At 37.0% G+C, this 25,535-nt stretch overlaps 1 protein-coding gene and 1 pseudogene across 1 annotated transcript in view; one reads left to right on the forward strand and one right to left on the reverse strand.

Annotated features, from left to right (window-relative positions):
- The window catches only part of LOC145987603 (carboxypeptidase B-like), a 69,922-nt gene that overhangs the window by 35,272 nt on the left and 9,115 nt on the right, over positions 1-25,535 (forward strand). Inside the window, exons 4-6 of the mRNA XM_083121970.1 lie at positions 6,823-6,970; positions 9,069-9,226; positions 15,529-15,619. Coding sequence (XP_082978096.1) covers positions 6,823-6,970; positions 9,069-9,226; positions 15,529-15,619 — 397 coding nt within the window. The remainder of the gene's footprint in view (positions 1-6,822; positions 6,971-9,068; positions 9,227-15,528; positions 15,620-25,535) is intronic.
- Positions 1,913-4,526, reverse strand: LOC145988166 (26S proteasome non-ATPase regulatory subunit 11 pseudogene; annotated as a pseudogene).

A 25,535-nucleotide genomic window follows, 5' to 3' on the forward strand; every position in this document is an offset into this window, starting at 1 on the left:
GTATAAATTATGATGTGCGCACTAAAATTATAAATCATAAATAATTGTTGTTCCTGAACTCGCAGCGTCACGGCTCGAACTTACTATTCAGCCCTTTGTGAACACATTTTGGAGCCATAATGCATTCTAGCATTTGTAAAGGAAACAACTACTTGACTGAAGCTTGGATCAACACGCGAATCTCTTTGCTCTTTGTCAAGTTCATTCCTATTTGAGCCTACGATTCAACTCTTGGAATCTTTGTGCTCTAGTAAATATTTTTCAAGCCAAAGCTAAATCTTAGCATTCAAAATTATTATGCACATGCCATCACATTATATTATACATTTTTTGCACTCCAAAATACACATAACAAAGAATATTTGTTATATTGAATTTTTCCACCGTTCAACACAACTAAGGATCAAGAAATATGAATGAGGACCGATATTGGATCATGAAGATCAACTTAAAGCAAACTCTACAGAAGAAGACTTCATATCTGAACTAATGTTTCTGACTCAAGAAAAAGAGAAAATTTTTACATTGACAGCCGACAAAAGAAAAATTCTGCACAAAGTACTGTGACTCACAGTACCACCTTTAACCAACATCCTAAGAAGAAGAACTCAACCAACCAACCCTCATGGGTATGGTTGTGAAATGAAGCAGTATCTTTTTTCCTTCAAACCAACAAAATAAACAACAAGTTAGCATAAGCAATTGCATAATGCCAAAATTAATATACGAAGAATGAAAAAATAAAGAACTGAGGTCTTATATACCACCCTTGACACTCAGTCAATAAGAAACTCCCAACCAACCAACCCTTAAAGTTACTTTACTCTGTGGATGGTAAGTATAGATTAAATTATCCTGCAACAATATTTCAGGATGTACATCAAATCAATCTTTGTTAAAATTAAAAATCTTTGAAAGTCAGATGGGTATACAATCATAATAAGTTGTCAGCTCACATGTGGTCAAATGTTAACACGTGTGCCCAAATTACCGCACCTTTATTGTTAACAGTGTATTCCAACAGAAGAATCAGGCTGCTGAACAAATTGAATAAATATGCATGAACCCCTTTATTAATATTCCCTTACTTTACCTAGACAACAGGTTACCATCGGGTGTGAGTGTTCTAACTACTCCCCCTACCATCACCTTGTAATCTGAGATAAAGGATATTAAATTCCAAATCATTATATTGAACCTCTTAAAGTTTGATGCTCCGAGACTTTTCTGTGTTGGGATGAAACCTGTCTTCGGTTTCTTCAACATCCCCTTATAACACTTCGAAGTCGACATGTCTTTACTTCACATGATATCGGAAGCATGTGAACCTATCCTTAGGTCACAAAGTTATACTTCATGTTCACACAGAACAATGTAAAGTGTAATTCTTTTCTTTAAACATAATATTTTTCAACTTTAGGGTATGCATATGTGATTTATTTATTTCAGCATTGAAACAGAACTATATTCATGATTCAACATGTCAAGCTATGTAACCACTGACCTTACTCCATCGACAATACCCAAACTAAACATATACTGATACTATCATAGTGAAAATATTCAAGATAACTCTTCGTATCAGATGTTACATGTACACAATAAAGTTATTTTGCTAAACTGTATGTTTCAAATTCACATACTAATAAAACTATGTATGTTTCATAACATACTTTTTCCAAACATGTGCAACCACATAAGAATGTTACAACACATAGTTCATATTACTGTACTACTGAACTTAATCACGAATGATAAGCACTATAAGTATGTAACAATCTTTACCCATCAAGTAATTTTCAGTCACATATCTAATATAATATAGTAAGACATGTCTGCGCACTGCAACAATGCCTTTGAAAAGATACATTACAGGTAAGTAATCAAATGATTAAAATGTAAGTCTAAGACATTACAAATTTGAAGTTAACTTTAACTTCATGACATCATCGTGACATCTTCTGCGTACATGTGTACGATGCATGATCAAGTATGTTATCACAGTCAAAGTACAAATATGTGAGGAGTAAGCATGGAATGCTTCTAGACGAAATTTTCTCCTCCATAATTTCAAACATCTCTGCCGGAATGTTCTTTTACGAACATGTTTAGGATGGGTTGTTACTTTCCTCCTTGCACCTGGGCAATTGGTGAAAACAGTCTTATTAATTTCTTTCAATTTAAATTTGGTGCCTTTCCTTATTCTATCCTTCCACTGGACATTTGGAACACTTTGGGGAAACACCCCTTCACCTTGGTCTAGAATACCGTGAAACTCCTTGTCCAAATTCATTTGTGAAAGTTTCTTCTCTACTTGGTTTACAGGTAGCTTAATGCATTTTGAAACATAATCCACCTGAACATGAGAATAAGGTTCGATGATTTGACAAAGGTTTTGTTCCAACATTGTGTCATAAAGGCTGTCTAAATGTGCTCGAACAATTGGATCATTTTCCCGTTCTTCTTTAAACTGATCCACAGCCTCCTGAAAGTCTACCAGAGATCTCTTAAGACTTGCTTGAGCAACACACTTCATAGCTTCAATTGCACTTCCGGCATACTTCAGAGCCAGTTTCCCGCTTATGATCTGCTGAACATCTTCTGGTGTGTTCAACATTATTTTAGACAGCAGCATGTACTTCAATGCAGTCAAAGCCTTTGAGCTTTCCACACTATCATAGCCTTCAAATGCTTCATAGAAGTAAGAGTATGCTGTTTTGAAGTCTATCTCATCAGCAGCATGAAGAATGCCTGACTGCATATCAAGCGATGCTTGTAGTTTTGTAGGGCAATATATTGAATTAGCTGTAGTCCGAGCTGAGGTAAGTGCTGCACGTGCTTTTGGAAGATTACTCAAGGCATGGTAAGTTTTACTTTCTAGAAGTTGAACCTCTAGCAATAACATTTTGTCATCAAACTTATTCAGTTCTCTTAATAAGGTCGATCCTAAGTGAAGAGCTTCAGTAAACATTCCAGTGTCAAAATACAAAGCTATTAGGCAGGCTTCCAAATACTGCCCGAGGATAGTATTTTTATCTTGTTTTGTACACTCAATGCATTCCTTGCACAACTGAACTTTACTGCCAATGGTGGCTTCCAGATCCAAGAACATGTCAACCAGAGCACGAACCAATTTTGCTGCCTTTGCCTTACTAATGGTGCAGAGGAAGGGTCTCGTCTGCTTAATAAGTTCAGACAGTTCTTTTGCTTTGCCATCTTTCTTGTAAGTCTCTCCTAGTTTCAAGATACTTTGTTCTTTGACATAAATTGCATCTTCTTCACTTTTATCTCCCTGTTCTTGCAGAAGCCTGGACATATCATATATTTCCTCTAACTTATCTGAGGTTGACATTAACTGAGCTCTTTCCACACATATAGCCGCCATTTTTGTATTTTCGCCCACCTTGAGTTCATCTTTGATCTCTTCTCTAAGCTCTGTACAAGTAGCTTCGATTTCACCTCTGAACACTCTGACTTCTGAGATACTAGTTTTAATAATATCATTCAGCTCTGTCAATTGAGCATTAATCTTGTCCTGATTAGCTTTGAGATCCTCCTGATTAGCTTTGAGATCTGTTTGGCCATCCTTGATAGCATTGAGAGCAGCCATAACATCTGCCAAGCAGAAATCACCATTTGGATCTGACATATTTAAAGGTAAAAACACCTAACCTCAGAAACCAGAACAAGAAGCAAAACAATACAAAGATTATTATAAGCTTGAACCTTTTCAACTAATCACCTGACGTCTCATAATCTTAAATATATAACAACTTTGTCAGTATAATTTAAACTCAGTATTGGCGCAATAGGTAACTATGGTGCTATGTTGAAAAGGAAATTTAAATTTACATATACTGATAACTTTATAATTATTATATTGATAATAATGAAAAGAAAGAAGAAGAAAAAACTAGAAACAACAAAAATTACAATAGCATCAAATTATGCAATTATTTACAAGAACATTTATAACATATAAATGTTATTTATATGTAGAAAACATTTCTTTATTATCTCCTTGTGAGACAGAGCAAGTTTTTCACTAAATATTTGAGTATGCGTCAGTTCTACATCTGAGCACACTCAACATGTCAGATTCCTCAATCAGGTCCACAAGATGGCTTCCTTCAATTTTCAAAACTTCACATTTGGCTTGTTCACATTCAAAATGTAGAAAATATTACACTCACTTAGTCTTATTTCTCATAACATTTCATTTTAGATAATGCAATATTCATTTACTAGCTAGTTAATGCTGATGCCAGCAGATAATAATTTCCTGCTCTCAATTATTAAACTAGGCACTTTACACCAGTTCCAAATCTTTCCTTTTTCGTTATACAGATTATTCCATTATAAAAGCATTTTCAAGCTTCTGTTATCAACAAAATGTCTCTATATAGTTTCAACAAACTATTAAAGATAAACTGATCAAGTATAATCTCTCAAAAGATCCAGATTTTTAATGATATCAAACCTTCACCAATCGTCACATTTTTACTTATGTACCATCCATCTTGAGATTTTTCTAAAGTCACAGACAACTAGTCTTAGAGCAACTAGTTCAAGCCAGATTTTTTAGTATGTGTTATTTTCAATTGTTTTTGTTTTATATTTTTGTCCATAAGTGCTTAACAGCTTGAATGTTTGTGTTGTAAATGTACATATTTGCTCTGTTACAGCTATTTTACTATGTATATCACAATATACTTATCTAATGATTACAATTACTATTTTTTGAATGTTGGTACAAAATACCAAGTATGACATCATATTAAACATTGAACAATTTTAAAGAGTTGACCTTTATATATAAACCTTGATGTCAATGCAAATGTACATAATTTCAATAAATTTAATTATAAATTTGAATGTAACTTATCTTGCTTGCCTGAAAGAACACATATGATTGAAGATATTTGTTTTTTCATATTGTCAGTCAAAAATAACTGTTATGAATATGAATTCAGAATATTGCACAATTTGATAATTTTGTCATGATATACAAATTGGCTTTTTTAAACATCATATTTAATGAAATTAGTTTAAATAGTAATTTCAGACACTTAATTGCATTATATGAATAAAATTTTGAGCAATCATATGACTAAATTATTATAGATATTGCACAAATGTGGAATTTTGGACTTAGCCTAACCATTTTCAAATGTAGTTATGACAATGTATTATTTTTATTGTCATAATGGGCACCACAAACAGTTTTGCAACAGGGGGCAAAGTCTGAAAATTTTGTTCTAAAGTGAGATGTAGTGACATCAGTGGTGTATTCTCCATGTTTGCCGCATTTTGGTAATCCAACTTTATTCGTATATTTATATACATTTAGCTTTAATGTATGGGTAATTGCTCATTCTATATATTATGCAAACTATCGATCTCCATCGCACCCTTCTGATGACCGGGCTTCCTCCCCAATGGCATGTGGATAGGGCGAGGGAGCCAAAGCAAATGGCTATTTTGAAACACGTGGCCTGCAGGCTCAGCTTCAGCGTTGACAGGAGAATGCTGCTTCTTCCTTCCTGCTTTCATGCCGTGCTTGGTAGAGGCAGTGTTGCTCCCTTGGTGCATGCCCGTTTTATTTCTATTAATTTAACTAATCAAGATGGGGTGTGTGATAAATATATAATAAATAAGAATTGTTGCAGTAAACCAGGTTAAATGTTCCAGAATGAGCCACCAAGTGATGTAATGTTTTATGTCATCAGGAGAAGCAAATGTTTGAGGAAGGGAGCTGTAGAGGAATAAGTCTGATACATGGACAGAGAAACACAGGAGTAAAAAAAGAGAGATAAGTAAATGAAGGGAGATAAAAAATTAACATAAGAAATAAGAGGTGAAAGAGAGATTGTAACTTAAAAATGCAGCATTTGAAATGTTAAATATAAAAGGAATACGTTAGGCACATTATGATGTCATAATTTGATTGATGCAATTGTGTAATTTGTTTGCTTTAGAAGGGGGAAAGAATAAAGCAGGAGAAATATATGTAAAAAATGATCAGGTAGAGAGGAGGTATAAGCACAAACAAAAGAGATAGTAAAAAAGAAAAAGAAAAAATAAGTACGTAGCTTTTCCTTATTTCAGTGGAGTTAGAATACCTGTTTTTTAACCCTTCCTGAGACACCCGTGCCTCTTCCTTTTTGTTGTACACGTAGCCTATATATCAGGAAGTAGTAGAAGCAGTAATAATTAACTATCTCCTGATGGTTAGCTATGTTTTATGAACTTAGGAAGCTCATATCTTAACTTAATTGAGAACTTTTCACACCGAAATTACCCCTGGTGCATTTACAGTACAAAATACAATATGTTGACATCCCACAAATACATGTACGTATTTGCTGGTGAAATGAATTTATTTTTCTTACAATATGGTTTATTGGTGTATAGTAGTACGTAGTAGTACTACAGTAGCTGAATCTTATCTTTTGTCTATGGTACGGAATTTCTCCTCATGTTGCAGTTGTCATGTCAGTTAATTATTATTAAGCTACATAAAGCTGACCAAAATTATTAATATTATGACTCCCATACATTTCTTATGGAAGATGAAAAAGCTTACTGTTCAACTTAATTTTCACTTATCAGAGCAATGTTTTGACTTCATTTCTTCTGTTTTAGTGCATTTACATTATGTAACATGCTTCTAGAGTAAATGGTGAGGTAATTCTTCCAAAAGCTCTCGTGTAAAATTCTAGCTTCCGTTTGACTCTTTATACTTCATGAAAAAAAGTGTACCCCTCATCTTTAAGGTGGTTTTTAGGTTAGGTTATAACAAGTTGCATTTTCCTCTTTCAGATCAATGCATATCTTGACTATTTAGCTGCAACATACCCAAATTTTGTAAGCGTCCAAACCATTGGAACCTCATTTGAAGGTCGACAACTAAAATTATTGACCATATCCAAACGTACCCACCCGAAACCAGCAATATTTATTGATGGAGGTAAGTGCTAAATTAAACTCTTTGAGTTATTTTGCTATATTTAATCCCATTTCTTGCAGAGCTATATTTCCTATTAGAATGTCCTTGTGATTGTCAAAGAAGAAATGCAATGTTTCCAACTTGTTGTGCAACCAGTTATTCCAACTGGCCCATGATGTATTTTTATGTTTGATGCCAGGAGCATGGATGGCCACAGAATTTTTACCAGGAGGGGCAAGTAAGATTTTTTCCAGGGTGTATGCAGACTACACACTGGGCTGCCTCCAGAGCAGATGTTTTTAAATTTTCCTCCCCTTTGGATAATCACTATGATATTCCAAATTCTGAAAAATAAATCAGCTTACAGTTTCATCTAGACGTGATTTTTTCATGTGGCTTGCTTTTGTTCTTATCTAGTTTCATGATTACATAAGTCTATTAAACTGCTAGGAGCAGCCAATCAGAATTAACCTTATGGTAACCCAACCATTCATGTAATTTATGGGATGTAAATTTGATTCTCGTTAATTTCATGCTTTGTAGACTTATTTAGAAAAAAAATCCCTTGAGAAAAAATGAGACAAATTCTACAAACGAAAAACTAGTGTCCACTGACACTTTTTCTCTACTGGGTGATTTAGTTTCTAAATTCTCCTCAGAATCTTTTGAAGTGTAAGGGGATTGGTACAGAACAAAAACATGCCTGTGAAATGCAATAAGGCAGTGGTTCCCAAAGTGTGCACTGTGGCACCCTGGGGTACCATGGCTGGCATATTGGGTACTGGGAAATGTTGCACTATTTCCACTGAAATGACGCTTATTCAAAATATGTGCTTACTTAGTACTTTTTACATATAAATTGTTTCTTTAGTTGAAATATGTGTTTACTTTCTAACTTAAGTCAAGCAACCTAACCACGCTGAGCATTGCAAGAGTAAGAAAGGCCTACATTCGGACTTGGGAACCGTGAAAAAGATCTTGAAACACTAGGGGTGCTGTGAAACAAAAAAAGTTGGAAACCACTGCAATAAGGTAATATTCGACATATACTACATGCTGAGAATTGCATGTGGAGGATGTTATTGGACAGTCAAAGAAAGAAAGAAAGAGAGAGAGAGAGAGAGAGAGAGAGAGAGAGAGAGAGAGAGAGAGAGTGAGTGAGTGAGAGAGTGAGTAATGGCAGAACAGATGATTTCTGTACCAACGAGGCCAGAGGACTATGACGACGACTTAATTGCAATCAACAAATACCAATTGAATTAAATCCTGTGCAAAGATGCTGAATAAAGATTGTAACTATTGCAGTATTAAGGAGCGTATGCAATGAGAACTAGTAATTAATACCAATTGTAGATAGTTTAGAGGCCAGAAGGCATTCTAGTGGGACATCAGGTTACATGGGCAACAAGTTATACTAACTAGCATATATTTTCTAGGTCTGCCATGAACCAATTTCGTATTTGGATTCATTGAACACTATTTTGAGCTTTAGATATAAACGTCTGGAAAACATTCAGCAATGTCATCTTCTTGCAATAGTTCATTGTTTTGTTTGTAACTGCATGAATTGTAGTGGACTTGTAACCACTGTATATGTTTTAAATTCCAACATTTTAACTTTCTGCAGACATGGTGGTTCACTGGTCGACTTTCGATCCACTGAAGTTCGAAACCTGGCCTAAGCATGAGTGTTTGTGTGTCCCTTCATCAACTTCATCTAATCATCACTCATCTTCATTGCCACAATTCATCAAATTTGGCAGAAAAGTGTTGCAAAATAACATGAACACAAAATGCAAATCTACGTAGATGTGCACATGTAACATGGCTCAAAAACTAATACACGCATGCATGAATGTAACAATCTACTCCAGGTACAGTCTACAAAACAATGAAATTAAAAACATGTGCCGGTTAAAAGTCGAATACAATTCAACAAGTAATGCAGTAGATTTTTCCACTCTATGGATTGCTTGCATTAAATTATTGGTGAAGAGAACCATTACAGAATGTTAAGTCCAAATTACAGGTATTGAAAATAGTTGGAAATTTTAAGCTTTGAGTTCACGCAAATGATGGATATTGGAGATAAATCCTCAACAATTTGAACTTTTTACAGGTATCCATGCCAGGGAATGGATATCACCTGCAGTTGTTTTGTACATCATCCAGGAACTGGTAGAAAACAACCCAAAGCATCAACATTTACTGGACCTTGTCGACTGGTATATTCTTCCTGTCATCAACCCTGATGGATACGAGTTTGCACATACAGTTGTGAGTATTATTTCCTTTGTAGAAGCGTCTTAACTATACATATGCTCACTGGAACTGCATGATGTTTCCATAACATACTATAAAATTTAATGTTTTCAGACCAAGGTTGGCAAGGTTATTTACTCGTTATGTTTTTACGTAAATTATGCATAATTTACTAGTAATTTACTTCGCATAGAAAACCAGTTTTTTACGCACATTTAAAAAGTAATTTTATTTTGTAAATTACTAATATAAAAACTACTTTAATTACAAGGCTCATTCAATATATAACCGAAAATATGTTGTAACAAATATTTATTACAAGCACCAAAAGAACTACAGTACTATGTTTCAATATAGTCCCCCACCTAGTTCAATGCACCTAGGCCAGGGCTTAATAAGGGCACTGATTCCACACGAAAAGAAATCTTTTGGACACGTGCGTAACCACTCATGCACCGCTGACTGGACTTGGTCGTCATTCAGGAACTTCGATCCACTTAGTCCATCTTTCAGTGGGTCAAATGTGTGGAAATCTGAAGGTGCGAGATAGGGTGAATATAGAGGATGGGGTAAGTACTCAAACTTTAGGTCCTCCATGGTAGACAATGTGACATTGGCAGTGTGTGGTCTCGCATTGTCATGGAGCAAAAAGCACACCAGCAGACACCAGACCACGTAGTCTCTGCAGAATGGCTGCTTTCAGTTTTTTGCGCAAAAGGTTGGACTAGGTGGTACTGTTTACATTATGACCTCTGGGCATGTAATGTTCAAGAATTGGTCCCTTGTGGTCCCAAAACAAAGTTAACATGATCTTTCCAGCACTCCATTGAGCACACACTTTCTTCAGTCTGGGAGACGAAGGATGTCACTATTCCATTGTTGTCCTATTTATGTTCTGGTTCATAGAAATGAACCAACTTTAATCTCCAAAGACAATACGATGAAGAAATGCCACACCGTCAGCTTCATAATGGAGCAAAAGCTCCCTGCACACATGAACACGTCTCTTCTTCATTTCCAGTGTCAAACGTTTAGGAACCCACCTCGCTCACACTTTCCTGAACCTCATTATGTCATGACTGATATGGTGGTCTGATCCTACACTTATTTTCATCTGGGAAGCAATTTCACTGACAGTAATACGCCAGTTCTCCTGTATCAAGTCCTCTGCTTGAGCAATGTTGCTTTCCGTGATTTCAGTGACAGAGCGACCTGGACGTGGAGAATCTTCAACGCTGATTATGCCCTGTTTGAACTCGTACACTTGTGATAGACTCGTACAGTTGTCACCATACTGAACTATCATGAGGCGATGAATTTCTATCGGTTTCACACCTTCACTCAACAAAAATCTCACGACACTTCGCTGCTCCAGCTTGGAGCACTCCTGTAAGGGTGCCGCCATCTTGTGTAACTGTTTCCCAGCGTCCCGTGCACGAGGCAGGTGTGCCAGCCCCAGCTGTGAATAGCTTGCAGATGCCTTCACAAAATAACAAACATATAACATTCACGGTTGTATTTTAGATTTTTTATACTACTTTTCCGGTTATTTATTGAATGCACCTTGTATATTACATTTTAATCTTTAGTTTTCTTACAAAATCATCATTTTCTGAAGATTGTTTATACAGCCACCTCACAGCCTCACCCTCGCTAACAGATTTTTAAAAATAAAACTGCCCTTTCACATATTTTTAAAAGTTGAGAAATGTGTTAATATAACATCTTGCACTAGTACTTGTATTTATAACATGAAAATTAATGACAATTTATTTAGATTGGATTTCAAAGTTTTAGTAACAGCTTAAAATTTATTTTGTATACGTATTATATACACTTGCATAGGCTAATTATGATGTGAATGTGAATATGGCAGTTTGTAAAATTGCAATAGAAGAGCACATACAAATTCGGAAGGAAAGTTTTTGGAAGTTTTTTTTTTCTAAGACTGTGAACTGCCATACATAACAACCACCATGGCAAAAGCCATGTTTTCTTTTAATTTTTATGCATAATTTCTTACGCGTAATTGCACAACCCTGTTTTAGACAAAAAATAAATGACAGTGGCAACTGTGAATCTGAAATGCATGCATGCAGGAAATTTCGCAATTAGCCAAAAGTGGCAGAAATATAAAGTAAAATAAATAAATCAAGCTTAGAGGAAAGAAAATCTAGTTTTTTCATGGGCTCGTAGTGTTGAAATAAGTCCTCAACAAGCAAAATGTTGCTAGAAAATTTGTTGTCTTCATGTCATCTGATTGATTGATTGATTGATTGATTTAGTTTATTTTACTTCGCGTTTTGTGCCTCTTGGCTAATTTGCGAAGATGGGGATGAGTGATGAAATGATGAAATTGATGAATGGACATTCACAAACAACCAAGCCCGACCGGGATTCGAACCCGGGACCCTTGGCGTCGCAGCGCGATGTGCTATCATGTCATCTGAACTAGTGTTCTGCAACCACCTTATAACGGTTCACCATCAATCATCCATGATTCTACGTAACACATCAAAATGTCAACCTCCTCAAAAGCATATGTTAGTAGCACTGTTGATATAAATATGCCATTAGAGGTATGGACAATATAATCAATTAAATTAACACTGGTATTCAGTGGTACTTTTGGTATTATTACTATTATCCATGCAGAAATGGGATCTTACAGTTGAAATTGAAACTAATAGATGTAGGAGCAATACTAGTTTAAAATTTGGCACACACAGGTGATATACTACATAGAAGCAGACTTCTGTGGTGGAGTAGTTAGCACTTGCTACAACACCAGAAGTCCCAGGTTTGAATCCTGGCTTGGGTGTTCTTTGAGAAGGTCCCTTCATCACTCATCTTCATCATCATAATTAGCCAAAAGTGATGCTATATTAACAAAAATCAATCTAGTAAGAAATTTCAGGAGTTGTTGTGGTCTATTCAGTAGGGTGTCTGACTACCACGTGGGAGACCCAGGTTTGATTCCCAGGGTGTGTGATCTAAGGTGGGAATATTTCCAGCCTTGTCCCCACATAGAGCAGCTTCGGGGCTCACCTATCCCCAAATGAATGAGTATTGGAAGCAACCCTGGAAGTTAAAGGTGGCCAGAGCATGGTGCTGATCACATCACCTCCAACATGGCTGTGATCAATAGATTGTATGGGACCCTACCCCACATCCCCTTATATATGCCTCATGCTATGGTGCAAAGTACCTGGAGAACTTTACCTCTTTATACTCAGAAATTTCAGCCAAAAATTTTAAGGAAGGTGTACACATGATTAAGAACACAAATACAGTAGAACGTTGTTTATCTGCACATCAATTATCCGCAACGTCAGTTATCTGTACACTCAAGAAACAGGTACAGTACTGTAATTTAGGCACGTACTGTACGTATATTACGAGTGTTTTCTCATGTCTTTTGTTTTCTTGTACTGTATACGTATGTAGTACTGTGTACTGTATGTATAAAATAAACCTGTACTGTACGTGCTTTTCCTTATTAAATAAACACATGTTTGATTATCTGCATAACCTTCGGTCCCAATTAATGCAGATAAACTACGTTCTACTGTAATTTCAAGGACAATTTATGTGGAAATCTTTATTTATCATGATATAACACGGTTAAACTTAAAAACCCAAAAATATAAATATGCTGACCAAGGCAGTAATTTATTTGATTAAAAACGTTTAGTTTATGTTTTTAATCAAATAAATTACTGCCTTGGTCAGCATATTTATATTTTTTCATAATAATGGAAACACGGCTTAATGGTGTTATAATTAAAAACCCATCTCCTTCAGCCATCAGTCTCAACAAACAAGAACTTACAGACACTGCAAGACTGCAAAAACATCTTCCTGCAGACACATTTATTTCTAAAATAAAATATACTGTATTTGCCTGCATATGAGATACACCCTAGCATAAGGTACATCCCATTTTTTGTACACCTTTTGGAAGGAAAAACTTTATAACTGTATTTATAATTAATTTACAGTATTTCAAATACGTATAAAGTAGTATGTAGGTCTACTTTCAACAAAAAAAAACTTACCTAATGTAACTATGAAAGTATACATTTTAATCTTCGTCACACACTGCAAGAAATAAATCGTCTAACTCATAACAGAAAATTTCCATAAATGAAGATAATTAAAATCTGAGTATCGGCGTGTGATAAGCACAGGGGCGCCGACTTGTCAAAATTATTGGGGGAGCTCTGATCACTGAAATAAATGAATGAATGACTCACTCCCTCCCTTTTTTAAAAATAAAAATTACGTCTTCGTATAGCAGTTTTTAAGCAGCTATTATGTTCCTCATACAAATGAAATGTAACATGAAAAACGTTTAGAAAATGTTTTAAAGTCTCTTTATGTCTTTTGTGTCTGCTCATTTGTTTTTTTAGATAACAATTAACATTTTTATTGAATAGTATGTATTTACATTAACGGACCAACCTAACAGCTTTATCCCGGCCTTGGTAGCCAAGCGTGTTGGCTGGTCGACTCAACTCGCTTTGATCCAGAGGTCTCGGGTTCGAGTCCCAGCGAGGGCATGGGTGTGTTTTAATGTCCGCAACAGACATGTGATGGGTTGCAAATAACCTATAAAGTAACGAATATTTACAATATTTAACAGTTTTATTTAATTATTTACATAAATGCTAACACACCGCAAGAAAATAGTTTTACTCTTTTGTTCTTGCTACAATATTTTACTTTTTAAATTTAATTTTGCAATAACAAGAAAAATAGGATGTACACTAAGATATAAAGTGACATACACAACAAAGACATATGAACATGATTTGAAAATAAAGCAAAAGTTGCTCTACGCAGTGGTTTTTTTTTTATAAACTCATTAACGAGCGGTCTCAGGTCCAAATTATCAAGCACAGTTTGATGTATGTGGAGTACCGCTAAGCTGCTTAGTGATGTTGCCGGGGCAATTCTGGCTAATCAACGAGGCTGGGTTTGTCCTCTGCGCATTTCTGCCAGGACTGCTCAAAACACATTCGCTTTCCTTGAAAGATGTCAGTCAAGTATTTTAGTTTTTATTCCACTTCTGTAGCACCAATGCGTGGAGACTGAATCTTACAGTTTACCTCTTCTATTGGACCCATCACATGGCAGTAGAGGGAGAGAAAGAAAAATGTCTTGAAGTGAAGCATTGTCTCCAGGTATCCAGCACATTTTAATGCTGGTCAGTAGAATCTTCTTCAGAAAATTTCTCAAGTAGTTCCTTAAGATCTGTTGCATACTAGAGGCTCTCAACGTCCACCGACGAGGGCAAACTGGTCGCAGTCCAGTATGGCCAGCTTTCTCATTCACATCAATAATATTCCTAAATATTTGCATTCTTTTAGGGGATTCCCAAACAGTCTTTAACAAGTCGTTGGCTAAATTCATTATGTCTCTGATTAATATATGTATAATAGTAAATAATAATTATATACTTAGTATATAGTAATAAGTCATGTGTTTTGCTGTCTCCGGTCATAGCCCCACAAAGTTGATGGTTTAGCGGTCTCAGCCCCCTAAAGTTGATGGTCTAGAACATTTCGAATGTGTATTTAAAGTTAAGTTCATGTGGCACAATTCAGACTAAACTTTACAAGAGAAGAAAAATAATACATTAGATCCTCTTAAGCAAAATTATTTGGGGGGCTCTGCCCCCACATCATTAACATTGGGGGGGCTCGAGCCCCCCTAAGCCCCATGGAGTCGGCGCCTATGGATAAGCACCCTGTTTTTCAGACCTAGATTTAAAGGTAAGAAGTGCATCTTATATGCTGGCAAATGTGGAAGCAATAGTCAAATTATTGGGTTGACTCGAGTTGGCATAATGGAAGCAACAGAGTGAGAAAGGCAAATGCAAAAAACTTCAATTGATAGTAAAAACTTTACACTTAATTTATTACACTAGGTAAAAGTTTCTGTGACGACACTTATGGAACACTTTTCTATGCAATATGATAGTTTGTCAGTGATACCTACTTGTAATTGTAATTTATTCTCGTTCTGTTGACTACAGTGTTGATATTTCTATCTGCAGTAGTATAGAACACATCATTTTGTTACATATAACATATAGTATGATTGCAGTACAAATATATCCACTTGATTACATATATGGGATGCAGCATAATTAAAGTTACAAGTATATATTATTACATCAGTTCGATTCCATGCATGGGATACAGCAAATACATATATTACATACCCTTGATAACACATTTGGGATGTAGATCAGGATAATTGAGTTACAAATATATATTACATCCATTAATATTATTATATTATCTTTTCAGGATAGATTCTGGAGGAAGACCAGATCCATAAATCAAGGATCTGAATGTATGGGGGTTGACGGCAACAGAAACTATGATATCCATTGGATGGGTAAATATTTCTATATATTTTCTTTACTTTAAGAAGGTCCAACTCAGCTTGCTGTCATAAGGACAAAACAAGGGAAGAAAAGAACCATAGTTTATTTTTACTCCACTAAAAATACTATTTTAAATGAAACCGCAATATACGTATACCATACATACATAAAAAGGGCTACATTGAATTTCGTATTTACATATCCCTTTTTGTATATGAATGGTATACATTGTGCTTTCATTTAAAATAGAATTTTTAGTGAGTGCAAAAATAAACTAAAGTCCTTTTTCATTTCCTTTTTTTTTTTTTTTTTTTTTTGAGGTAAACAGCGAATAATCTTACCATCCGTTTTGACGAAATCTCCCTTGCAACAGCTTACCGCATTCCATAGCTTGCAGCCACTTGTGTTGTACCTGGCTTCGCCATTTCATTGACAATACTGTCATCACTATCACACAGTAAAGTTAAAACTATTCTAAAAAACTTCAAAAATGAAAAGTCTAAATCTAGCAGATAAGTACATTTTCAACCCAACAGGCGTGCCGCTTACAATGCGTTTGTTGCTGCGTAAGCCCAGATCGTATTGTTTCAACAATCGCTTGTTCTTTTTCTCCTCTAAACTCCACCAAATAGATAATTGTTGAATGTTTTGTTCAAAAAAGGAATGTGGGCTGAAAAACTAGTCAATAAAGGAACCAGAAAGGATAATATTTTAAAAAAGATTAAAAAAAGGCTATGTGGGCTGAAAAAGGGCAAAAAAGGGAAGGCAAAACCATGTAATTTTGTTGGTGGAAGATAATTATCAACCCTGTTATTTATTCCATGATCTGTGTTGAAAAATAAAAAAGGACTTCCCTTTAAAATTCGGTCTCTAATTATGATACACCTTGGCAAATATTGCTGCTATGACATTTGTTTCTACAGAGCATTCCCTGACATTCGCTACAAGACTCGGCGGCAAGCGGTCCGGGGTCAGCGCTTGTCTTTCCCGGTGAACGGGTTCCGCGACAGACGCACGCTACAGTCTGTTTTTTTCGCTCTCACTGCCTTCGCTCTTTTTCCCTTTCTGTTGACGTTGCAGACTGACACCAGTATAATCCTCCCTCGGAAGTTGTGTTGTGTTGTGTCCGTGTGTTGAAGATTGTGGCTTAATATGGCTCCACAAAACTTTACATTACAACAAAGGATTTATCTTGTGGAGTGTTACTTTGGAAAGAGGAATTGTGGAGAAGTACGATGACGTTTTGCAACTAAATTTCCTGCTGTTCCCGTTCTACATAGGACCAATATATTAAACCTCGTAAAAATGTTTAGAGTAACAGGGTCAGTTCTGAATAAAAGTGGAAAGAATAATGGGGAATTCTAAAAAATAAAGTATACAAAGACAATCTGCACACCATCCGTGAGTTGAATAAGAGTAATGTACGAGAAATCGGGAGAATTACAGTAGACGAACTTGCACGTGTAAATGCCAATTTCCTTCAGAGATGCCAGGAATGTGTTTCAGCTGAGGGACATCATTTTCAACACCTTCTGTAGTCAAGGTTAATACACAATATGAAAACCGTAATTTTAATAGTCGACTCTAGCGACTGTCGCGGACCCCGTTCACGCGCTGACGCCGGGGCCACTTGCCGCCGAGTCTCGTAGCGAATGTCTGGGAATGCTCTGTATATTGCAAGATGTTGAAATTATAAATAACATGTCTTTTTTTTTTTTACATGAGATCAAATTTCAATCTGTTTATAGATCATTTATATTGTTTTAGGAAATAATGTATACATATTGAAAATGTATTCAAAAGTTTATTGGAAATTGTATATTTGAACTAAATGTGGTAGAATATGTATATTGAGGTGTGACCATAGCCATTGCACAGTACATAAAAAGTCGGATGTTATTGGAATTTATGACAGGATACATGAAGTATATGTTGATTATGTCATAAATTATGTACTTTGGTTTCAATACTTGTTATTAAATCAGTTTTAATAGTACTGCTTTTCACAATATGTCCATGCTTAACATTTAAAAACATGTAAACATCAATATTTTCATCATACTTGTTAGTGATGGTTTGTGAGGAGCTGGTAACATTGAATTGGTTGATGATGAATAAAGAGAAAGAACAGAACTTTGACATTTTGTAGGCTCCTTATTTTAGCCTCGAACTAAAGAATTATAGTAGAAAGGTTTGTTATACAATACTAAAAGACATTTTTATGTCAAAAAGGGCTTGTGACATCAGATAAAGTTGTTAATTCCTTCGTTTATATGAACTACTTTAGTGGTGATGCAATGGAAGCCTGAAATCGCCATATTTGAAGACATACAGCTAAGTATTATCCATAAGCATCCTAGCACACAGACACTGACCAATGTTTCAATTGACAAGATTGGTGTTCTTTAGTAACAGATCTGTAGAGTGATTATTATATTTATCACGATTGAACTTTTTACAAGTGAATTATCAACTTTAAATATTTGACCAGTCACAGGTGACAGATAGTGAAAACCCCTCGGATATGAAGAGGAGCTGTGATAAGGGAAACCCAAATAAGCAGTACTGGATCAAGGTAGCAAGGCTATCAGGGTGTGGAGGGTGTCCAGTGGTATGGGCAGATACAGATACCACACAGTCTCACAGATACTCATCGACAGCCTTTTGTCATGGCAAATAAACACTGCCATAAAAGTGCTTGCCCCCCACTGCCTTGTGGGCCTGGAGGGATCCAGAAAGGCTAAGGGGGTTGGAATCCTGACAGAAAACAAGGGTGTACCTGAGAACCCACAGGTGTCAGCCCCACCACCCAGGTGTAGGTTGTGACAGACCCGATTAGCCGACAGCCGAAAACGTAAAAAAATCGAGACTGAAAATTGAAAACAAAGTGGGCTATGAATAGGGACATTGAATATTGGAACACTGACAGGAAGGACTGAAGAAATTGTGGATCTAATGGCGAGAAGAGGAATCGACATCTTTGGAATGAGCGAAACGAAATGAAAAGGAAGAGGAGAAATGAAATTGAGGAAAAACTATAAACTGTACTGGGCAGGTACTGAAGAGAGCAGGAGAAGTGGGGTTGGATTTGTAGTCAAAGGTGGAATAAGTGAGGAAGTAGAGAGGGTAAATGACAAGATAATAAAACTAAAAATGAATGTAAGTGAAAAAGTAATAGAAATAATCAAAGTGTATTCCACGCAAACAGGATGTGCAAAGGAGGAGAAAGAAGGAATTTGAAGAAAGAACACGTAGGAAATGAATGGCAAATTGTATGGGTGATTTTAATGCACAAGTAGGAAGAGACAGGAAAGGGTATACAGAAGTACTTGGAGCAGATGGATGGGGACAGACGAATGAGGAGGGAAGGAGGATACTGAACTTTTGTAAGAGAGGTAATAGCTGGTTTATGAAGAAATATGACAGCCATAAGATTACAAGATACAGTTGGAATAATGAACAAAAGTCTGTAATAGATTATATATTGGTAAACAAGGAAGTAAAGAAGATAAATATAAATAATAATCCGTCACGCAACAGCCCATGAAGGGCCTAGGCATACCTACCGACTGCCGGTCTCCCTTCCACGCTTTCCTTCGTCACCTCTAAGCGTGGATATCTTCAACCAGTATTGGAATAGTTGGGGGGTCGGCGCGACGTATACCCAGCCGTTATAGTAGGTCTCCGTGACCAGATTACTCTTACTCATTCGAAGCTCCCCAATTTCCTCACGATGGTGGGTTGCCACCAGACCGATACGTAGGCCGAATATATTCCGACCAGAGCCGGATTTGAACCTACGCCGTCCCGCAGCGAACGATCTCAAGACGAGTGAATGCCTTAACCCGCTCGGCTACGGAGGAGGACAGTAAAGAAGATAATGAACAACATTAAAGTAATACCCAGTGAGAATTTAAGACTGTGACCACAGGTTACTAGTAGGAGATGTGAGGGGATTGAAAATAAAGGATGCAAGGGAGGAACAAGAGAGAAGGATAAGATGATAGAAGAGAAATATCAAGAAATATTGCATACTAAAGTGCCAAGAGATGAACCCAAAGGAGTAGAAACAGAATGGATAAGATTTTTAAAAAAATAGTAGAGGCAGCCGAAAAGGTATGTGGAAGACCAAGCAAGAAAGGAAAGAAGAAAGAAACACCATGGTGGAATGAAAGGACTCGAGAGGCAGTGAAAACAAAAAATGATGCATTTAGAAAAAGGTTTCAAGTTAACTCACTAAATGCACGAAAAGACTACATGGAAAAGAAGAAAGAGGCAAGAACAGTAGTGATGGAGGAAAGAAGAAAGTGGCTGGCAGGGCCGGCGGAAGGGCCCTGCCACCGCCCAGAGCATCAAATTTTCAGGGTGGCAAAATTTGAAGAGAGAAAAAAAAATAAGCCTATTGAAAACTTGAGTGTTATAATATTATATTATATAACTTGGAAGATAACATATGCCAACCCACCGTTTTGAAGGAAGATATCAGTATTCTCGCTTTAAAACCCCTGAGTGTCACAAGGTGGGAAAACAGATTTGATGCCTTAACTCTGTTGAGATATCAAGTGGGAGTGGTCTATGATGCGCTCCTTCAAAGAATGGTGATAATAAAACTGTCCAAATGGTCGCACATGAGGCTCAGTGTATTGCAAACCAGTTGTGTGGCTTTACATTCCCTTTCTCGCTAGTTATCTGGTATGACTTTTCACTCCACGTAGCTAATGTAATGAGCAAATACCTTCAAAACATTAATCTACGATTCGTTAGATGCTATTAGATGGTTTCTTGGAAACATATCAGTGATTTTTTAGATGGTTTCGTGGAAACTTATCAGAGCTTTGAAAAAAGCAGAAGTGATGAAAAATTTGAAAGTTTCTCAGACATCACTTGGCAGACTGGCAGGGCCTCCCTCCCTCCACTCGTGGAGGCGTCGGGGGCGGCAACCTGTGAGTCCCGATTGACGAGAGAGAATTGGCATCGATTTTAGATATAGATGATCCAAAGATAGGCAACACTGTACAGGGCCGAAATCGGAAGAAGCAGTTTCAGTATGATGAAACTGTTGAAGATCCTCATAAATGGTACAAAGTTGATTTTTATTACCAAGTCCTAGACGATTATTTTAGCTCTAAGAGAGAGATTTGAGCAACTTAAACATCATAGTGAATTTTTCAATTTCTTTTATGATATTAGCAAGCATAGATATCTTTTGTCTGAAAAGTGTAGAAAACTTGCCGAAATGTAAACACATGAAGGCTACTGAATTAAAAGATGAACTAAAATTGCTTTCTGCTATATTACACCAAAGGAGACCTTAAACTGATAAAGGGTCATGATTTTGCACCTAATGTGAGTGTAGAACTTCGAATTTATTAACTTTGTCGGTAACCGTGGCAAGTGGCGAACACATTTTTTTTTTTTTTTAATTTAATGTTAATAAAATTACTATCTTCGGTCAATCATGTCTGAAACATGCTTGTTGCCATTTTATGCAAGATAGCATTATAAGAAGAAGAATATTGCATGCAAAGGTAAAGTTAGTTCCCTTTGCATATAGCACCATGTCATGAAGGCACATTTAGGGGATGTGGCTGGTAGGGCCACGCACATTCTCAATCTCGGCCATTTTGGAGGTGATGTGATTAGCACCACTCTCTGGCCACCTTTACCTCCCAAGGTCCCTCCCGGTACCCATTAATTTGAGAATGGTTGAAACCTAGAGCCGCTTTATGCGGGAACAACGCAGGAAATAATTCAGACCTAAGATCACCCATGCGGGAGATCCGGGAATATTACATTAAAAAAATCCAATCATATATCACAGACCTACAATGGTAAACATATGCAGTCAAGCCTTCATTTCTTTCCTAATACTTGTTACATTTAAGATACGTTTAAAAGAGAGAGTTTCATAAAATATAATAATAATATAAAATTAGTGTCGCATTTTTTACAGTTTAACTGTGGTCGAGCGAGATATCCTTTTGTCCTTAATAGTATTGAAATAGCGTAACAAGTCTCATAATTTATTTTATAATTTAATGTTTTACTTAGAAAAAATTGATTTTCAATTTCCCGTTGCTGCGTAATGATGGGGGGGGGGCGTTCGAAAGGAGCAGCATATGCGGCCATGGCTCAGGGCGACAAAATGACTAGTATTGTATGGATTAGTGAGAGAAAGGAGAAGAGCAGGAGGAGACAGTTGTAAACTAAGGGATGAAAGGGGAAACATCGTAGAAGAGGATGAAGAAATAAAGAGAATGTGGAAAAATCATTTCGAGAAATTGCTGAAAGTGAAAAAGGAAAGGAACATGAAGAGGTGAAGGAAAAAGTGAATCTCACATGGAAAGAAGTGGAGGAAGCACTGAAGAGATGGTGTCAGTGGAAATGATACTAGGAGCAAGAGTGATTGGTGTGCAGTGACTGTACAGTGTGTTGAAAACAGTGTTGCAAGAGAGGGAAGTGCCAAGGGATTGGACAAAGGGACTAATAGTTCCCTGTATTCAAACAGGGAACAGAAAGGAATGTAAAATCTGCAGAGGAATAACACTGAAGTGCCACTCAGCAAAGGTATATGAGAAAATATTAGAGAAAAGAATAAGGGAAGTAACAGAGCTGAACATGAGAGAGGAACAGTATGGATTTAGAAGAAGCAGATCAACAGTAGATCTGATATTCACCATAAGGCAATTACAGGATAGGCATTACGAGTATGGAAATGATTTGATTATGGCATTCCTAGATATAGAATAGGCATATGATAGCATGGACAGAACAAAGATTTGGAAGGCTCTAAGAGAGGAGGAGGTCGAGGAAGAGGTAGTGTGTAGAGTGCATAGCACACACAAGGCCAACCAGTGCTGTGGGAAGACACCAGTGAGAAGAACAGAGTGGTTCAGTACGAGATAATTTAAACAAAAAAAGGTCTATTCTTCCGATTTTTATAATAGCGGAACACTAGCGCCACTGTTGGTGGTAGTTTGCAGAAACTCTTCCAGCAACCCTCGTATAAGTAATGGACTAAAACAGGGAAGTGTTCTTTCCCCACTGCTCTTCATAATTACAATGGATGTAATTAACAAAGAGGTGGGGAAGAAGATAGGAGAGGAACAGATGAAGGCCCTGTTGTCGCTGATGACCTAGTAATATGGGGAAACAGGGAAGAAGAAGTACAGAGACAGCTTGATACTTGGAATGAGGAAATCAGAAGAGCAGGAATGATATTCAGTGTAGAAAAGAGAGGTGCTAATAACAACAAGAAACACATGGACACGGAAGAGTTGGGGGTAGTCAAATATCTAGGAAGCATAATTGAGAGAAGTGGAAGAATAGATGAGAAGGTAAACAGAAGAGGACAAATGGGAGGTGGATTCTATCAAAGCATTCGAAGATTAATATGTACCTGTGAAATGCAAGAAGGTAATATATAATACATACTATATACCAATAATTATGTATGGAGCACAGATTTAGACAATGACAGAGAGAGACAAAAGAAAAATGCAGGCAGTGGAGATGACATTTTTAAGGAGTATATTGGGGAAGACTAGAAGGGATAGAATAAGAAATGAGGAGATCTGACAGACAGTGTTGAAGCTTCAGGACAGGATAGATCAGGCACAGATGAGATGGTTCGGAAACATGAAGAGGATGAATGCAGAAAGACTATCAGAAAAAAGCTTACAATGCACAAGGAGTGGAAATAAGGCCAAGGGGGAGACCAAGATGTCTGTGGAAAGAGCAGATAGTGGAGAGTGTTAGGAGAAGAGGACAAGATTGGAACACAATGGAAAGAGAGGAATGATGAAGACCAGGAAAAAATGGGACTTCTATGCCGACCCAGCCAGAGGCAGGAAATTTCGAAGGATGGTGATGAAATATTTGAAGGCTTGCCACAGAAAAAATAAATATCTTATTGAAGATTTGTGACTGGATACTCGAGAAATAATTCAAGTTAATCTTAGCAAAGCAATTTAAATCAAGGTTTGTTAAACTACAAATATAAAATGTGAAATCTTTAGTTGTTCACTTAATGCACTCACCCACTGAAGCAGTTCCAATGAAAGCATCCAACATGCAGTACACAACAGAAATAAAAATAGAAAAAAAATTCAAGATATTGAAGTTATCAGTGAATAGGTGGGTTTCATGTGATGTCAGGATGTACACAGCCACCATGTTTGCAGCCAATTTAATTTGTCATTTACAAGGAAATATCAACCACTTAGCGTTCGTTATATATTCACCAACTGCATTGTTTTAAATCAAGAATGTCTGTTAGTATCTCTCACCCGCCCACTTGAATTCTGTATGCTTACAAGAACTGGCCTCAATCACGGCTGCTCGAAGCTACAATACAACAGTTTGTGATGTAGGTGAAACACACCTGTAGTGCACAGGAGATATCTGCATAGGCCATTTTCTTTAATGTACAGGGTGAGGCAGAAAAAACTGATGATTTTTCAAATGATATAGCACAGTAAATAAAATAATAAAAGAGAGTTCGTTTTTATTCATGTGCTAGCCTTACAGCCAATATGATTTACACTAACATTAAGTGCAGAAAAATAATATCTTCTAAATGGCGCCCATTTTGGTCCACACACTGCTGGAGTCGGTCACTGAAACTTCTCTTTTCTGGGGAAGAAAAACCTGCTGACTGTTGTTTTCTTATTGGGTTGCATCACGTAGTGGGTTGTGGGAGGAAGGTGGTGGAGATTCCATTCCTCACAAGCTGCCATTTCAGTCACCATGAAGCCATGGAACTTAACACACCAAATTGGGTGCCATTTGCAAGATGTTATTTTCTGCACTTATCCCTTAACTGCTGTCGTGAACGTTCCGGGCACTAACACAGTTGTGCAGTCCACAGGACCTCTTAAGTAAAAAAGGAATATAACTATATCAGGACATATTTTAAATGATGTGAATTTAATCATGTTGTATGCTTTGTTATTCACTGAGCACAATTACATAGTTTTGAGAGCGAAACATTATTCTTTAACTTCTCAAAAAAAGTATTTTGTTTTATTGTGAGTTTAAGGAAAACAAATTCACTAAGCCAAAATATCTCTCAACTGAGTATTTACACACAGCTGATCAACGTGAATTTAGTCCATAGTTATTGTTTAACATTCATTCTTTAAAACCACGGGTCCCTCTATTCAGTATATGCCACAAATAAAAAATCTGAAATTCTCTTGCCTGGTGGCCGCGTTGGCTCAGTCGGTAACGCGTCTGACTACCATGCTCAAGGTCCCGGGTTCGATCCCCGGCCGGTTCAAATCCGGGAACTTTTCTAACGGTGGAAGCGGCCCCGGCGCCCACCCAGCGTCGAATAACATGGGTACCTGGGGGAAACCCTGGGGGTTAAAGGCGGTCAGGGGCGTGATGCTGATCACATCACCCCCACTCACGACCGGATCAAGAAAGTGTGGGGCGTTACCCCCACACCCCCCTATACGCCTTCATGGCGTGGTGCTATGCACAGGGGAACACTTTACCTTTTTTTTTACCTTTACTGATCGTAATAAATCGTCGGTGATTTTAACCCTCAAACATGGTCCGCGGGACCACAGTATATAAATAGAACACCACAGAAGCAGATAATGCAACCTTTCCCTTCACGCTTTCACAGCACATTGAAGTTGAGAAAGGTACTGAAAGAGAGGTAGCCTCAAGGTCAAAACTACTGGCGGGGTAACAAACAAAAGGAACACTCCGGTCCGTGGGACATCAAAACTGTAGTTGATGGTTAATGTTGGTGTAATTTTTTTCTTTTCAATAATAATGACATACATACGACTGTAAGGCTAGTACATGAATAAAGACAAACTCTTTCTATTTATCGGCCTCCCCGAAGGTGCAGTGGTAACGTCGTCACCTTGTAATCAAGGGTTCGATACCTGTGGATGCACATAGTGGTTCGGA

Source organism: Lepisma saccharinum, chromosome 5 (genome assembly GCF_977018435.1).
Source record: "Lepisma saccharinum chromosome 5, izLepSacc3.1, whole genome shotgun sequence".
Taxonomy (NCBI): Eukaryota; Metazoa; Arthropoda; class Insecta; order Zygentoma; family Lepismatidae; genus Lepisma; species Lepisma saccharinum.